Below are 17,104 nucleotides of genomic sequence, written 5' to 3'. Positions count from 1 at the left end.
CCCCTCCAAAGTGTACTGAAAGGCGTCAAATCATTAGTTTAACGACTCCAGATAATCTCGTCTTCGTGTGATTGTTTCTAAAATGTATAATATTAAATGAATAACCATCGAGTATCTCTTCTAATAACCCGGAGATCTGTGTTGATGCACTGCGACCCCCGCATCGCCCCCACTTTTCATTCTGTGATTCTATTGGCAAGTTGCCTTGTCAATCAAATCGATCTGAGCAGTATGCAGCATCCTATTGGCTCACATAAGAGCGGAATCGTGCCTCTATTGGCTACTGTATATGTCAATCGCATGTCGGTCCCTCCCTCCTCCCAATGGTGATGTCACATCTCGTTACGCCATTTTTGTTGGGCAGCAGTCGTGTTGGGAAAAGCGGGACCAGGTTCACAACACTACACGGTACATTCAACTCTTTGAGTTGTCTGGCTTAACGGGACACCATGTCGACAGAAAACCTGGACTCCGACACTCAGGTGGACTACGAGGACGAAAAGCAGGTGGGTCTGGAACGCTGTTAGCGCGAGGTGGCTAACAGCAGCTAGCTCAGGTGAAGTGTTTGTAATGAGGCTGAAGGAGGAGGACGGACAGTGCGACAACAAGCTGCCCTGTGCGGTAAAAAGAAATATATCAGTTTTCCCCCTGCAGCTGTCACTGCATCCAGACCTCCACTTTCTTTTGTCCCCTGTCGTGTGTCATTGGCTGTCTGCTCCACCGCAGCTCGGGCCTCATTGGTTTGCACGGAGTGTCTTAAAGCGTGTCACGGAGGGCCTGCAGCCTCCGATAAAACCTGCAATTTTACCTTTAACCTGCTCTTAAACCATCAAGAGACAAATGCACTTTACCGTTAATACTGTGTGATTCACGTGTTGTCCCGACAATAACATGTAACTGCAGTATGCTTCATGTTTTTTTCCTAATATGCCTCAATCATGTGAAAGTTAAACACTTGGATTAAACCACTTTTTCATATTAACACAGATCTGATCTCAGATTAACACATTAATGTCAGATTTGACCGTTGGCAGCATGCATGTACCCAGTTTGTTTACATGTCAACAGGGCGTGAGATGAAAGCAAATAAGGAAGGTTTGAGATATTATTTATATAAATAAATGGATCCTTGGTGTTATAGATATCGTAATATGTCATGCTTTGGAGATCATGGTACATAAACTAGACATACAGTTGTTTACAAGCAGTAACAAACTAACTTGAAACCATAAATTCCATCTGCATGCACCTTTTCGTCACAAATTAGGAAAAACTGACTAGAAATTGTGTCCATTGGTCAGACAAAGATCAGGTTTATGGTACATTCATATGGATCTTATGTCACATTCATAACCAAACTAATAAAAGCTAATATTGTGTATGTTACATATGGAATTGGACACCTTAAAAGGTACCCCTTAAAAGGTACCTCATTCAGTCATATTATTCCAGTAAAACAAAATGCGTTACATGTTTTTGAGGGAATTTCTGATTCTTGAAATTCAAAACTCCACTGGGTGTTAGTTGTATGGGAAGGCTGGAGAAGCAGACTTGGAATCAGGAGTTTGCAGGTCCTCAGCGAACAGGTCACTAAGCAAGGCCTTTGACGCTGTCAGCTCCTCAAAACGCTTTAATGTTGAAACCCTCCACATCTTAGAAATAGGATGGGTACGATCAACTTGAGTTGATTTAGCAAAAAGTGTGACGTTTCTACCAAACCGTCAAGCAGAACGTTCAAGGCTTAGTAAAATGATGCACGTAATGGTTCACATTTTAGCTTAACAAACATTAGATGTTTCAGTATTGCTCTAACTCTGTACAAACTCTTGCTTCAGTCAGAAATAGTTGGAGCTTTCTGAAATCATTGCTTCACATCTGCAGTTGCAAACATTCGGTTTGCAAGTTTTATCCAAGCGGCACTCGGATTGTGTTGTTGAGACTCCGCAGTTTCCCTGCATTGGGGCAAATATAGTCGCTCATAAATTTCTCCTCGTGGCCACAAGTGAATCGGCACACTGTGTGCCGCTCGTTCCCCCTCCTGAGGGAATCCGTGTCCACAGTCACATTTTGTCCCCACACACAGCGAGAGCCCTTACATGTCAGAATAGAGGAAGCTCCATCCAGGTGTGTGTGCAGGGGGTGTAGCCATGGGCTTTGGAGTTTGCCCTTTCCGCTCTCAGGTGTGTTTCACAACACTTGTGAAGCCAGATGGATTGAACGTGCTGTAAAAGCACCTCGTTCACACTATGTACACAAGGCGGTGACCCAATTAAGTTTCCTCAATCGCTAACTGACAGGACAGCTTTATGACAGGTGTCGGACCAGTTCGGCCAGGTTTCAGAGGCAACGGCACAAATATTTGTATTGTCTACAGTAACTACCACCTCAATCTTTTGTCATGGGCGCCGACTGTTGTAAGTGTTTGGCAAGCGCTGTCAGTCAGTTTAGTGTTGAAACGTGTTTCCCAGATTTTACTAAAAGCGGCACATAGTGTATTCGCCGAAGTAGAAAACAGGAAAGTTTCAAAATGCTTGAAGTTCTCTAAAGTGGTATCCTTCATGTCTTAACTTGACATTTGCTGAAACAACACGTTGGGGCTTGTCAGATATTTCTCGAAAGACGAGTTCCATGATTCATGCATGATGTTTGTGTTCATTTCCAATCAAAGCTTTAAGTATATGCTTTTAGGTATCATTGGTCTTGGGTTTTCAGGAAGCACGCGTGGCCTTTGTCATACAACCAGTGTCCTTTAGCCTTCTCACTTTCCACTGTGAGGAGAGTTCAAATAAACTTAGTGTCACACATTTGGTTGAAGTGGCTCCTCTGCTGCACCATTATTGGTATTTTTGTAGAAGCAGTCAAGGTTTGGGAAACGTGGGACCGCCGCTACCGAAACTGTGTCAGCCGACACTTTGAGGGCTCGACGTTTTCTTCCAAACAAAAGTGTTGAATTGATTTCCTTCTTGTGTGCACAGGACTCTCAGGAGAAGAATGCAAACCCGGTGAAAGCAGAGGAGGCCAAGCTGAAGGCCAAGTACCCCGGCCTGGGCCAGAAGCCCGGAGGCTCCGACCTCCTGATGAAGAGATTAACGAGAGGGGTAGGTGACCCCACGCCGTCGGAATTGTTTGTCTCTTCACTGATTTGATGCCTACAGAGAATGTGAGCATCAGTGCGACTGAAAAACACCACGAAGCAGCTGCAGCCGGCATGTCAGGCTCTCAAAGTTTGTGTTCTCTGGACGTGTGCCCCGGCTGGTTAGTTAACTGACAGTCAGTTAGTTAACTGTCGGTATTTAGACAGCAGTGCCACTCCCTGAGGCCGTGTGAGAGTTCAACCAAACCTTGAAGCCCAGGTGGCAACGAATCACTGCTGCTAAAAATTATGAGCACTTCCTTTTTTTAGACGAGCCAGTTAATCTCTGTTTAGTGTACAGAGAAATCCAGGAGTGTTCTGTACCCCCCCCCCCCCCCTCTCCCGATCGTTGTAATTGTCTTGTAAATAGACACACAAAATGCAATGAAAGTTCTCCATTTTCACTTGTAATCGTTGCCACGTAAACAAGCTGTCAGTACGAAATATCCCCTGAGCTTCATTGTGTTGTGAGCAGCACGGCAGAGACCTAAAGGCGAAACGAAAGCAGCCGCCCTCCCCACCTACTCGTGCGATGGAGGATTTCCACCTCTGGAGGTTGTTTAAAGTCATCGTGGGAAATCTCTGCCGAGGCAGACCGAGGGCGGGGAAGCCAAAAAAAAAGGAAATTGCAGCACTTCATCTTAAGTTAATGAACATGATCGTCAGAGACTTATGATGCGGGGACGGCTGGAGGGTCTGCAGAGAGCAGTTTACGCCTCTGATTTTGAGTGAATCAGTAAATATTTCATTAACAGGTTAAAAAGCGCTGAACCATTGATTTCCTCAGGTTCCCTTCCAATATATCTTTATACGAAACAGTACAATTGTTCTTTCTGCTCGTTTTTTTTTTTTTGCTGTTCTTACGGTAAAGAGCTAAAGATAAATAGCGGAGCCGCTCCGGTCCCGCTCTCTTCCCACTCACCTTCTCCTCCACTGATGTTCCAGCTGGGGCCACGCTAATTATTACGTATTTGTAGGAGGCGAGCTGAAGGTTGGAGCAGCGAGTCTTTTCTTTTTTTCTTCTCCATGTTGAAACCGAAGTGGGCAAAGAAAACAGCTGAGAGCAGCAGGATCTTCTCAGGTTCACTCCATGTCCCCACATAATCACCAGGTCTGTCAAGAAGTGCTAAAAGTGAGACTGAACTCAACTCAAACCTGCAATAATGATCTTGAGTTTGTTCATTTCACATTTGTTTTCATGTCTTTCCTCTAGTCATCAGATCGATCGCAGTTTGAACCTTCATGTCTTTGAATAATGGACTTTTAATTTCACCAAAAGGCCAAAGAAAACCAACAGTTAGCCGACGTCCGTATCGAAACCCGCGAGCTGAACTGTGTTTATACTTTTAATGCTTTAAAAAGGCTTTTCTTGTTTTTGCTTTTAATCATTTTAAGTTTTGGCATCCGTTTTTGTAGAAATTCGCGTTTTATTATTTCTTTATTATTGTTATTTTACATTTTTTTTTACATTTTTCTTTATACATACGTTATTTTACACATTTTTTTCTGGTTTGTTTTTTGTAGGTTTTCTCAGATGTAACATTTTTTTCTTTTATTTTTGGAATTTAAATTTTTTTACAGCGGAATTTCTTTCAACATTTTGGTATTATGTATTTGGATTTTAATGGAATTTTATGGATTTATTTTGTCAGTTTGTGTTAAATTTTCTATAATGTATTTTTTTAATGTATTTTTAATTGAGTCTTTTCTATTTTGTGTGTTTGGTGGTTCATTTTTTTACTGAATCGGATTTGATGTTTTCTTAGATTTTAATTTAAAGGTGTACAGGAGGATTTTCCAGAATTTGAGGAAAGAACCGCCCTCTCCACCTTTTGAAAAAATGCGCATGCGCAACGCTGTACCTGCTCCCGAGACGGAACGCCGACTAAAACGTGTGCGAGAGACATGCACGAGCCCAGTTCTCCTCGTGCACGCTCTGGTTACAAGTCACAAGTCGGCATCGCTCACACAAGCCGTAATAACTACTGACGATGCAAACTACAAAACAAACTAATCAACCCTGGAAAGTTACAATATAGACGTAGATAACTTTTACTGGAAGTGATTTGAAATGGATTTCTCCAAATAGAAGCCAAACTTTACCTGTGGAGTAGAAACTTTGCGACTGAAGCGTCAGTGGGAAGCCCAACCTGGGCTTTCAGCGCCATCGTGTGAAACAATCTCCCAAAAGCACTCTGGTCTTGTTTCTCTCTTCCCAAGCCTTTCTCTTCTTCTCATACACTTCCAAGACACTTTGTCTCTTGCGACCCTCTGCCATTCTCAAAGTACCCGGGGAGAACTGCGAGCTAGCTGAAGGCGTAGCTCACCATAGACACCTGAAAGCGCGCATGCGCAGAAAGTGAAAACTAATAGATCCACGCTACCTGGGGACGAGCACGTACGACGGCCTTACGTAATATATCACCAGAATGATTGACAATTGGGAGGACCAATAGTCTTGATGATCCACCCGGAAGTATAACATCCTCCTGTACACCTTTAATATTTTTTAACTCTTTGTGGGGTTTTTATGAAGTACATTTTCTTGTTTCTGACTTTTATTACATTTATTAATGTTAATAGTATTTAATGGGGGTTTTTTTTGTTCGTGTTTCATGTTTTCAGTGGGTTTTTATTTTTGTAGAATATCTTGTTTTGACTGAATTGAATTATATACGTTTGCTTTGACTTTTAGTAATTTTATGATTGATTATTTTATTTTAGTAGAACTTTGGGGAACTTTTTTTTGCTATTTATTGATTTTGTTTCCATTTTTTTTAATCTTTCTCAGCTTATGACCCATTTTTGTTGATCATGGTACTTACTATAGTTTGCATTACGTTTGTGTGTGTGGGCTATTATTTTTCTTCAATTCTGGCACATAAAAATCTCTTTATAATCGATTGATTGTCATATGAGTGGGTAGAAAGTCTACATGGACAACCTCAGAACCATCATAAAGACACGGCCACGTCGGAATGAGTCAAATCTAAAACGCCTCCTTGTCTCTGCAGCAAAAGTACTTCGACTCAGGCGACTACAACATGGCCAAGGCCAAGATGAAGAACAAGCAGCTTCCCACGGCGGGACCCGACAAGAACCTGGTGACGGGAGACCACATCCCCACGCCGCAGGACCTGCCCCAGAGGAAGTCCTCCTTGGTGACCAGCAAGCTAGTGGGCTAGCCTCCGTCACCACGGCAACACCGGGACTCGTCCCCCCCGTCAACACCTCGCCCGTGTCCCCAGTACGTCTACTCCCCCCCCCCCCCCCCCTCCCGCTCGTCCCTCTTCATCCCCAGGCACCGCTGGCTTTAACATATCGGGCAGAGTTGTAAGGTTTAAACTCCCATTTTGCTTGTTGGGCGGGGGAGGGGGTGGCGGGGTGGCGGTCCAGGCATCTCGCTGCCTTCCGGTTCTGCCGTCCTTCCCACCGCGCACAGCTCTGCCTCCCCTGCGCACGCCGCTCTGCCGCCTCCCTTATATCTTGGGTTTTCAGTGTTCCAAGATGCATCACAGTAGGTTGTGCGTCACTGGGCAGCGGGTTGGATGGTGAGAAATTGCACTTTGTATTCTGTATAGTATGTTTTCATCTTTTTTTTTTTTTCTTTTTTTTTTGCATCCTGAATGACACCAAATGATGTGTGCGAGGGAGTCGGGAACCGTAACATCTGATCTGATCTTTCTGTCCTTCCCCCTCCCGTGTTAGTGGCTGGCTTCAGTGAAGTTGGACGAAGTTGTGTGAATAGTTGCTTGCATACCAAATCTGTGAGGGCCGCTTGCTTAGTTTAGCGTGCATTCGACACCCCCGCTTCGAGCAAACCAACGGAGGGTTTTCGCGTCGCGCTCCGGTCACTCCTCATTAAATATAACTTGAGCATCAGCAGCCCGCCGGCGACGTGAAGCGAGCTTTCTCCTCCGTCGGCTTTCGAGCTCCCACTTGCTCCCGCTTGCTCTCGACGTGCCGCATGGCGAGAACACCAACGTGACACTACGGAGAAATCAAACTTTAAAAACATTTGCTCGTCCATAAGAAGCCCCGAAATGCTTCCCCGCCCCCCCTCCTTGCTTTTGCTTATTGCTGTCCTGACAATCCACACAGACAAACACACACACACACACACACACACACACACACACACACACGCTCAGCAGAGTCTGCAGTTGTATTTTGGTTAAGCTCAGAGCTTTGTCGGTGTGCGAGCTCAATCTCAAGATGTGTGGTTAAATGGAAGCGCCCCGTGTCCAAACTGCTCCTGTAAATAATAACCCATGACGCTCGTCACACGTCAGACCGTACCGACGGCCTTGCCTGGCCACGCCTCCTCTCTTCGGGATTACATTCCGGGATTTCTCCACTTTTACGTCGGAGCCAAACTCCTCAGTCGGAGTGTGTGGATCCGCTCGGCCTTTCGGTGTGACGGTTGCCGTGTAATCGCCGGCCCTGCATCGCCATGTCATGACGCAGAATGGAGGAGTGATGTGACCGTCCACATATCTGACACCCCCCCCCCCCCCCCCCCGGATCCACACGGGGCTCTAACATCCCGACGTGGAACCATAGAAGTGCTATTGAGCCTTCAGAGTTCGCGAGTTCATAACCAAGATGGTTTTCAGTCAGAGCGCCGGGGCCCTTTTACCTCCATGACAGTTTGCATCATAAAACACTAATTCTACTAAATCCTCCGTCTGCTACCAGCATAGAGAGACAAGTAGTTTGTTTTTGTAAACCGACACGCAACGCGCACCGATCTTTGATCTTCGGGGTTTGTCGAAGGTTAAACGGCAGGCAACCCGATAAGTGGGACGCCGGAGAGATGTGAGAACTCCACGACAAGCTCTGCACTCGTATCCCACTCTCTGGAGCAGGTCGCCTCGTCTCCAGACTCTGAACTGAGAAGCAGCTTCAGGGAACCTTCACCAACACACACACACACACACACACACACACACACACACACACACACACACACACACACACACACACACACACACACACACACACACACACACACTCCCCGCCTCGTAGGCTCACCGACAGGGTGCATGCACCATCACATCCTTAACCTCACCGGTCTTTTCCTTTCTCTCTCTGTCTCTCTGTCTCTCTGTCTCTCTGTCTCTCTGTCTCTCTCTCTCTCTCTCTCTCTCTCTCTCTCTCTCTCTCTCTCTCTCTCTCTCTGTCTCTCTCTCTGTCTCTCTCTCTCTCGTTGAGACTTTAAAAATGTGTCAAATTTCAAGTGAGCGAAAGACCTCGATGTGGACGTACGTGCCTGTGATGGTGTCGGATGAATGCGCCGCTTTCTGTCCGTTCCAACTTTTGTAAATAGACCTCGACAGGAAATTATTTTTTCCCCCCTCTTTTCTGATTTCACGGTTCCTCTCTCTCCTTTCAGTTTCAACACTACTTCTGCCGCATCTTCTCGCAGAGGCTATGTGAATCTGTATCATATGAAAATATGCGTAAATGCTGCTGATTCCAAGACAAATCTTAAAAGAGATGATGCCCTGTAAAGAAACAACAACCTGTTTTCCCATCTCCCGAGTCCTCTGGCTTCTTTTTGCAGCTCGGTTTTTGACTGCAGATCTCAAAGTGCTTTGCTGGAGATTCCACAAGTTCGCGCCCGGCGTCCAGTCCGACGAAAATCGCGAGCTTTACGTCGACTCGGTTGAGGAAAAAAAAAGCAAAAAAACCATTAAAAAAAAAATGTCGATTCAGCATTGTATTGTGTGTACAAGCCATCGTTTTCCTGCAAAAAGAAACGTGTGAATATGCTTGATGTCTGGCGAAACGATGGAACAGGAGTTCTCGGATGCTACTTTGGCTTTTGCACGGGGAATTTGGACGAGAGGAAGTGTCGGGGGGGGGGGGGGGGGGGGGGGGGGGGGGTCAACGTGTCGGCCCCGACGCACAGGGTGTCTCTCGCTCGGCTCTTCTAAACACGTGCCAGAATGTATAAAACAAACGACAGGCTGTGTGCTCTCGAGTACTTCTTGTGCTGCTTTTATCTGACCTGTTTTCTTGTTTTGCAAGTAAATATTTCTTCTTCTTTTTCTTTTTTTTTTTTTCTTGTGTTCTCTTGTTGTATAATTACTATCGTCATCCTGGCCCGAGATAACTGCAGGGAAATCAGAGGCACCCTTGCTTCCAAAATAAATAAATGAATTAAAAAGGGTTTACATATGATAAAAGAATGACTGGAAAACACAGGAATGATTTTAAGACTTCAGAAAGTACAAGGGTACTTGGAATGTTTCAGTTGTGTGGGTGTAGGTGAGAAGATTTTTGTCAGTATTTGAAATAAACTTTTACATTAATAAGACTCATGTCTTTTTTTTTTTTTTTTTTTGAAAGACTTCCAGGTCTACTGTGGTTGGTAAATATATTATGAGATGTGTTGAGTAGGTCACCACAATGAAAATGTGGGAAATGCCTGAAAACTTTCCGTTTATATGAAAACACCAATTAGAATAGTTTGGTGGTTTTTATAGACCATGGAAAAACCCAGAAACCTCAGGTAAAAGCTGGAATTTGCTTTGAGGGGAGCACAAACTCCATTTCACCACCAGGGGGCAGCCTCGTCATGTATTATTGTCATACATAGCAACGAGGACGTTCATGTTACAGAAAACGCTAATTATTTTTATACATATTTAATAAAGTTAAAAAGAGATGGAGTAAAAAGACTGCTTTTCCTTTCTTAGCCATCCTACAGATATTTGCTTGCTTATTTGGTGGAAACGGTTGCTTTTGTGAGGATTTACAGCCGTGTTACACACTTTATTCCACTTATAAGATTTGATTAGATTAGATCAGACTATTACTCCCACATGGGGGAATTACTTCATCACAGCAGCTCCACATTGCACAATTAAAGATAGAATAGTCGGACACAAGAGAATAGACTTATGTATACATCAGTAAATAAGATAAATATATGTATACATATGCACACATGAAAGTACAGGAGACCCAGATGGGGGGAAAATAGACACAGTCGCAGTGATAGTCACAATATTTACTTTATTCAGCGTTCAGCAGTGCCAGGACGTCGGTGTTTACACATGTTCACGTTCTGCTTGTGAACAGATTAACAGCAGCAGGTATAACTAGACAATTCTCCCGAAAAATTCCTGCCATTTCAGGGTCTCATTTGATCCCTTTTCATCTCCGCCACAAGGTGCCTCTCCTATCCGCTTTGTATTGTTGGACATGGGAAACCGAATCCTGAACAAAGGTTGTAGCAACGTATTCATGAACCCTTCGCACGTTTTGATGTGCTTTTTGTGTCCAGTGCCCCCAACAGTGCGGGACGAGTTACTCTAATACTCTATAATGATAATAATAATGATACAATTAAACGGCCACCTTGGATAGTAGTCTCAATCTTTGTGCGTTTCCACTCAGGCAGTCACAGGAGTGACCTGATTGTATTCTTTTATCAAAACTTTATGAACAAATTGAGTATAGTGAAGTATATTGTGGGAATAAAAACATAAAATCTATTGTTATTGTTATTATTGTTTTCGGATACCATTTACGTGTGTCATTGTCTATAAATTCATCCCATTCATGTTTTTTGTGATTCATGTCCAGTGGAAAATTACAAGAAATTAAATCCACACTTGTATTTTTTTTCATATATATATTTAGATTCAGAATCATCAATATATCCGAGTTCCCGTGTGTTTATTTTAATAATACATTTTTGTAAAAACTTCCACTGGAAACAAACAAAAGCGAGCGAACGACGCGGTGACGTCACATTGACGCACGCCACGTCCGCTCGCGTCAGGAGTTCATATAAGCAGCAAGGCACGTCGCGGGACTTCCGTTCCTCTGCGTCTCTACCATGTAGAAGAGCAGATGTCAGGGCCAATCCTAGATTTTTTCTTTTAGTTAATTCAGTCTTTTACGCAACTGCTTTTCTTCTAAAACAAAAACGTAACTTTCTAAGCTAACTAATCCAAAATGAATATTATTTCGAAGAACACGAAGAGGGCCGGGTTAATGAGCTGCCTCATTTTTCCTCAAAATGGAGTCGGGCACTACGGATCAGAGGATCCCACCCACCAGCTCGCCATGGGCGCCAGTTTAGACTCTCTTCACGGCCACGTCGAGACCCCGAAGCGGCCGAAGAACCTCGGCGTGGCTGCGGTGAACGGGTACGCGTCGAAAAGCCTCCGGGACGACAGCCAGGACGTGGACGGCGGCTCTCTGCCGTGCACCCCGGAGCTGCAGTCGGACAGTGAAGCCGACGTGTCGTACTGCGCGGCGGGGAGCGAAGTGCTGGAGAGCGACACGAGGCAGCTCCTCGGCCGCTTCTTGTCGGAATTTACTGGACTTTCAAAGACTCAGAGGGGCGAAAGTAAACCCTTATCCACAATGAGGAGGGTCGTGGAGGACATCCTGGCGAAGCACAGATACGCATACAATGGTACGTAGCCTCCGTAGTGTGGGGACTTCACACAAAGGCTGCCCGGTGTTTCGGATTATCTGGTTTCCCTGTTAACTGGTGACCGACTTCCTTTAGCTTTCGTTTGCTGGTAAAAGCAGACGTTACTCGCAAAATATGGCATTTATGAACGTTATTTTGAATGCGGTTAAACGGGACAGATTCAGCTTTCTGGGGTTTTATTTTGTTTTTAAGATTTGCTGTTACTCGTAGCAATAGGAGACGTTAAAGTTAGTGGGTTACCACTTAATCCGAAACGCAGGGTTAGCAACGGCCTTCTCGAGGCTAAATCCTCCATCAGCCTCTGGATGTGCGGGTTTTTACACATTATGAGCGTTTCCTCTCTCAACAAGGAAACAATACTGATGCCAAAGTTATCTCAGCAGCTTATGGCTCCAGTTTGAGGAAGTAAGCTGTAACATGAAGCTGCAAGCCTGTTCTTACACATTTGTTTTACCAACAGGTATGATCAACAGACTCTCCATGGAGGAGATGGGGGGAGATGTGAGCTTCATCCACTCTGTAGCCCAGAACCTCTTTGCAGACGGGACAACCAACTGGGGTCGCATTGCCAGCCTGGTGGCCTTCGGGGCGGTTGTGTGTCAGCACATGAAGGAGCAAGGCAGGACGAACTGTGTGGAGCTGGTGGGACATGAGATTTCCACATATCTGCTGAGTGAACAGAGGGACTGGCTGATCAAGAACAACTCCTGGGTAAGTTGTGAGCGATGGTTGAAGGACAGGATGGAGGTGGTTGCATAACTGCCTCCATTGTGCAACATGTCCAGCCTTTGCACCCGTTTCACCCCCAGATTGCAATCTGATGTGTTTTTGTTTTTTATTGTCTCCAGGATGGCTTCGTAGAGTTCTTCCGAGTAGCAGACCCCGAGTCTACAGTCAGGAACACGCTCATGGCTTTTGCAGGATTTGCAGGCATCGGGGCAACTCTGGCCTTGCTGATCAGGTGAATTTGGACACTCAGAACTTTTTGTTTTGGACTCTTCATTCGAGCAGCTCCACTGCTTCATGTTGGACTTAAGAAGATGGAAATGAAAGCATTGGCTACTAATGTGATGCTTAGTAGCTCCTTTCGTTTTCTTCTGGCCCCCAACTCCACAGCCACACCTGCATCAACTGTCCAGTTTTTTTGGTCAAAGATGGAGAAAAACAGATGTTGCTTCCACCATTCAACCCCTTAATTAGGCTTTATTTAATTTACAAATAAATTTATTTTTGTAAGAAGTGTAAATTGTGTTCTATACGAATTGAAATGGTTATTGGGAGTCAGTTGATCTGATCTTTGCTATATTTTTTGCTTAATTATATTGACTTTACATTGAAATTTCTATCACAGTTGTAGTGGTAAAGGTTTGTAAGTGAGTCCCAGGCCAAAGCAGGAAGAGCGAGCTGCATTCATCCTTGTTGTGCAGCCATGAAGCCCTTTAATCGCCCTCAGATCCTCTTTCTGGACTTCTCCTTCAAGCGAGGAGCAGAGGGGGTGGATTTGCATGAGCGTAGCTGTACTTCCTTGTTTGCAAAGAGAGTTGGATCTGCGTTAGGAAACGAGGCCGACCACACGCTGGACTGTTGACTGCACAAGATCCTGGATGGCTCAGAGTCTGTTTGGGGGGGACAAAAAGTCACGAGGACTGAGTTGAAAAACAAAAGCTGGCTGGACTAAATGACTCCACCAAGGCTCACAGTCACTGGGAATGGAAAGTAGGCCTCACAAGAGTGGAAGAAAAAACGGACAATGATCGTTAGTACAGATCCAGTTGTAAGCTAAACTCATCTGTATAGAAGAATAAACAAAGTGAGAATTGATTTACAGCGTCTGGCCTTCTGATACTTTTTGTTTTCTGCTTGTGGAGCTTTGCAGAAGCCGGAGATACCATCTATCTCCACCCATACAGTTGTGTTGAGCTGCAGCGGCGCTCTGACGCCTCTGCACTCGTTGCCCTTTGATGTTTATTCTCACCACAACCCAAAGACCGAGTTATCGCTGCAGTTTCCTAGAAGTTAAATTAAAGCGCTCCTCTCTCGCCGAGCCCTCAGCTGCTTCCGCAGTTTTGCAAATTGCAAGAGCTGATATGTGCAGAAACGCGGTGCACAGCAGCTGAATGCAACCAGACTGAAAGTAGGGCAAAAACAGTTTTCACATTGCATAATGATGCTAACTTCCTGGTTTTTACAACTATTAGCTGCTTTGAAGCGGCTGGTGGTCTCATGTTTTTGAAAGCGGTCATCTGTGTTTCACGTTTGCTCTTCAGTCATGCAAACTTTGAATCATTCTGTGTCCTGTCCATATGGATTTCACTTTTGAGGTTTCTAATTAACACCCAGTCCATTGTGTCGTCTAAAAACCCCAGATCTCCATGTTGACAATATCAAACCCAGAACAGGGGAATCCTTGGTGATGCTGCGCCCTTGTTTGTTAGGATCCCTCCTGTCGTCTCGGGTTACAGAACAAACAACACTCATCCAGGTCTTAGGAGGAAATGGAGTCGTGCCTCTCCATGGCGACGGTCCACAGCAGACCTCCCCACAGCCATGCTCTCCCACGGCTAACGATGCTAGCCTCCAGCCTGGTTACCCCCCCCCCCCCCCCCCCCCCAGCCGTACGGTTCATTGTGAAGAACAGACTTAAGACAACAGGGAATTGAGGCTGAGGCAATCTCACACAGCCGTTTGCACCATCCACAAGTGGATTGGTGGAGCAGCAACCACGCAGCTGCACCGTGTCTCGGGGCTGAATCTGCAGAGAGCACAGTCTTTGAACAACCCCGACATTGATAAGCAGGTTATTAGAGGGATACATAATTTATGTGCGTGTTGCGGGGGGGGGGGGTCTGGAGGAAGATGTTCATTTCTTCACCAGTCAACATTGTTTTCATGTCTCCTGCAAACAGCCAGTGTGTAAACGTGGTGTAATAGCTGAACGTATGCAGAAATCTCTCATGTATCCTGATAAAATAGACAAAAGGCCATTAAAACAAATTGAGGTTGATTAAAATGTATATTTGGGGACCGGACTGGGCCTGGCAGATTAGATCTTGCTTCCTCAAAAGTTGTTTTTGCAGCTTCGACACCATCTGAACCACCAACTCTTTCAAGAGTATGACAACAGTAGTTTATATCTTAAACTACTTCTCATTTGTATTTTGTTTTTCTAGCTGCTGCGATTTGATTTCCAAAGTGTAAATTTACCTGTTGTGAATAAAGTGATTCTTGCAGTGTGACTCCTCCACTGCAGCAGCTCACCTGAATACCTTTCGTGGGTTAGTTCTAAGGAGTGGCTCGACGAAAGCATACTGAACATTCAGTCACTTATGAGTTGCCATTGATTATGTCAAGAATAGATAACCACCCAGGGAACTGCCCAACCTGGAAAAAAACTGGAATTTTTGATGACTCAAGTACTTTTGCAGTTTCACACACGGGAAGATTTTATATACAAAGGGGAGGGGAATAAATGAAACTCAACTTTCCAAATAGTAGTTGTTCTCTGATGGCTCCTGTAAAAAAAAAAAAAAAAAAAAAGTCAGCTGTAACAAACGATTAAGGGGAGAAAAAAAAAAAGGTTTCAGGACTAAATAAACTGTGTGTGTGTCAGTCACCTAAACTGGCCCTTTGCAGTTCGGTAACTTGAGCTTTGAGGAACAGCCACAGTGCGGGTTATTGGCCGCGAGCCTCTCCACTTCCCCGTAGCAACAGCCCGCCCCCTTGTTTTAAAAAAAGCAACAGTTTCTGGGAAGTCAGCTGACGCAAAGGTTAATCTGTAACAGGGGTAATACTCTTGTCGCAGTTCCTCGCTAGAAGCGGCAGATACTCGGAATTGAGACGCTGAGGTGCAGAGATAGTGAGAGCTCGCGCATTTTGCAGCATCACCTTGCCGAGAAGAAGCCCCGAAGTTTGCACAAGTGCTGAAAGTGTGTGTGTGCGCGTTTGATGCAGGGAGCAGAAGTTTGTGCCTGGTGCAGAATTACAGGCCTGCTGTGCCACTCTGAGCTGCAGAGGAAGTCTTTAATTACACGAGAAGCCTTTTGGTCTGCACAAGTATGCAAACATGCTGCTTTTTATTTAAAAAGCTGCGTGGCCCTGAGGGTGTCTTCGCAAGTCACTCATCAGTCAGGAGGAGCCAAAGAAGCCAATATCTTTGGTGTAATTAAGCTTTTACCCTCCAGAGTGTGAGTAAAACTATAATAACTGTCACTTCGTAGCCTAAACTGTTGGTTTTTTTCCTCCTTTTATTATTTAGTCTGAGCAGCTGAGGACCGTCTGCAGTGTTTTTCCCCCTGGAAGTACCTGTTGGAAGCCAGACGGCTTCAATGATTCATCCAAAAAGCAGAAAATACTTCAACATTGATTAAAAAAAGAAAACGTCTCGTTCCTTGTTATGGCCACTTTATTTAGATACTCTTTCCTTCTTCTCTGGAAAGCGAAGCAGACTGTTCTGGTCGCACACATCCAAATGATGCATTAAATGCAAATGAGGTATATTTAACATTTACAAACGCACTGCCAGATTAAACATTGATGTTTGCACATGTCAACTGATGACGGCACAAGGATGTACGTTAACTCATCAAGCTTTTATCCAAAAGACTCCTGCAAAATGGCAATAATCAGCAAAACCTGTCGCAGTAATGCAATCAAAGAAACAATGATTGGTACAAAGATTCCATTAAATGTACTTTATCCCTAAAAGGGAAATGTATTTGATGATAGAATAGGAAGGTGGAGTAATGCATCTGCTACATAACATTAAATGGCACACAAGTGAACAAAAATCGTTGATTATAGTGAAAAACATCCAGGCCTGGACCAAGCCTGTGTCCAAAAAAAAAAAGACAAATTACATATTAAAACAAGGTCATCTTAAAATGTTTTAATGCTCGTAGCTATTCTGACCTTTCATACACGTGATCACAAAATTACAATGTTGTAATTGCAATTATTCCACAAAGTTCCACAAGGGCTTCAAAATACTGTCAGATTGGTGTCGTCCTTCACAATTCCAGCATTTTCCCCCCACGGTCATCACGATGACGATTCAGCATTAAACTGCTTCAAATAACTTTTTCATTGTAACTCGTTTTATTTCTCACAAGAAATCACGCGAAACTACAAATTTGTGACCTGTTATGGAAACGGTTGGATCTTCTTGCAACTTGCAGGACTTTATCTCCTCCATAGCAGCTTCCTGAAGCTTTCAGAAAACTTGACGCAAGTAAACATTGTCATTATCAGTTATGTTTAATTTGAACACCAGACTATCGTTTAAGAAACACCCTGATCTGCTGGCAAAACAGAAAGCAAAATGGCTATAATAGCCAGAAATCATAAGAAAAGGTTAAAGAAAACCAACTGAGGCCCAGTTTATGCAACGTTTCAAGTGAAAACATTTTCAGAAATGCGTCACGTTTTCACGATAACGTTTTGAAAAGCCATGTCTGTTTACACGGAAACTGCAGAGACACTGAAAATGATGTTTTCATTCAGGGCCATTGGCAGGT

General features: G+C 44.4%; 2 protein-coding genes across 2 annotated transcripts; both read left to right on the top strand.

The window, feature by feature from the left end:
- The first annotated feature begins 352 nt into the window (after positions 1 to 352).
- On the top strand, positions 353 to 8,530 carry ensab (endosulfine alpha b). The gene is made up of 3 exons (XM_080500459.1): positions 353 to 506; positions 2,976 to 3,098; positions 6,148 to 8,530. The coding sequence occupies exons 1-3, from the start codon at positions 450 to 452 to the stop codon at positions 6,316 to 6,318; spliced, it is 351 nt and encodes a 116-aa protein (XP_080356585.1). The 5' UTR covers positions 353 to 449; the 3' UTR covers positions 6,319 to 8,530.
- A 2,445-nt stretch (positions 8,531 to 10,975) lies between these two features.
- mcl1b (MCL1 apoptosis regulator, BCL2 family member b) lies at positions 10,976 to 14,848 on the top strand. Its single transcript, XM_080500644.1, has 3 exons — positions 10,976 to 11,570; positions 12,052 to 12,302; positions 12,440 to 14,848. Exons 1-3 carry the CDS (start codon positions 11,105 to 11,107, stop codon positions 12,554 to 12,556), a joined length of 834 nt encoding a protein of 277 aa, XP_080356770.1. The 5' UTR covers positions 10,976 to 11,104; the 3' UTR covers positions 12,557 to 14,848.
- Positions 14,849 to 17,104: the final 2,256 nt, after the last annotated feature.

The sequence above is a fragment of the Blennius ocellaris genome (assembly GCF_963422515.1).
Source record: "Blennius ocellaris genome assembly, chromosome: 8".
NCBI classification, from domain to species: Eukaryota; Metazoa; Chordata; class Actinopteri; order Blenniiformes; family Blenniidae; genus Blennius; species Blennius ocellaris.
Note: the sequence above shows the minus strand (reverse complement) of the source record. Positions and strands in the feature narration are given on the sequence as shown.

Bases quoted from the DNA above. Each gene is read 5' to 3' on its own strand.
- mcl1b (XM_080500644.1), top strand. From the start codon at position 11,105: ATGAATATTATTTCGAAGAACACGAAGAGGGCCGGGTTAATGAGCTGC. The intron at 11,571-12,051 runs GTACGTAGCCTC...TTTTACCAACAG, and splicing joins GCACAGATACGCATACAATG to GTATGATCAACAGACTCTCC. The intron at 12,303-12,439 runs GTAAGTTGTGAG...TATTGTCTCCAG, and splicing joins TGATCAAGAACAACTCCTGG to GATGGCTTCGTAGAGTTCTT.
- ensab (XM_080500459.1), top strand. From the start codon at position 450: ATGTCGACAGAAAACCTGGACTCCGACACTCAGGTGGACTACGAGGAC. The intron at 507-2,975 runs GTGGGTCTGGAA...TTGTGTGCACAG, and splicing joins ACTACGAGGACGAAAAGCAG to GACTCTCAGGAGAAGAATGC. The intron at 3,099-6,147 runs GTAGGTGACCCC...TTGTCTCTGCAG, and splicing joins TGAAGAGATTAACGAGAGGG to CAAAAGTACTTCGACTCAGG.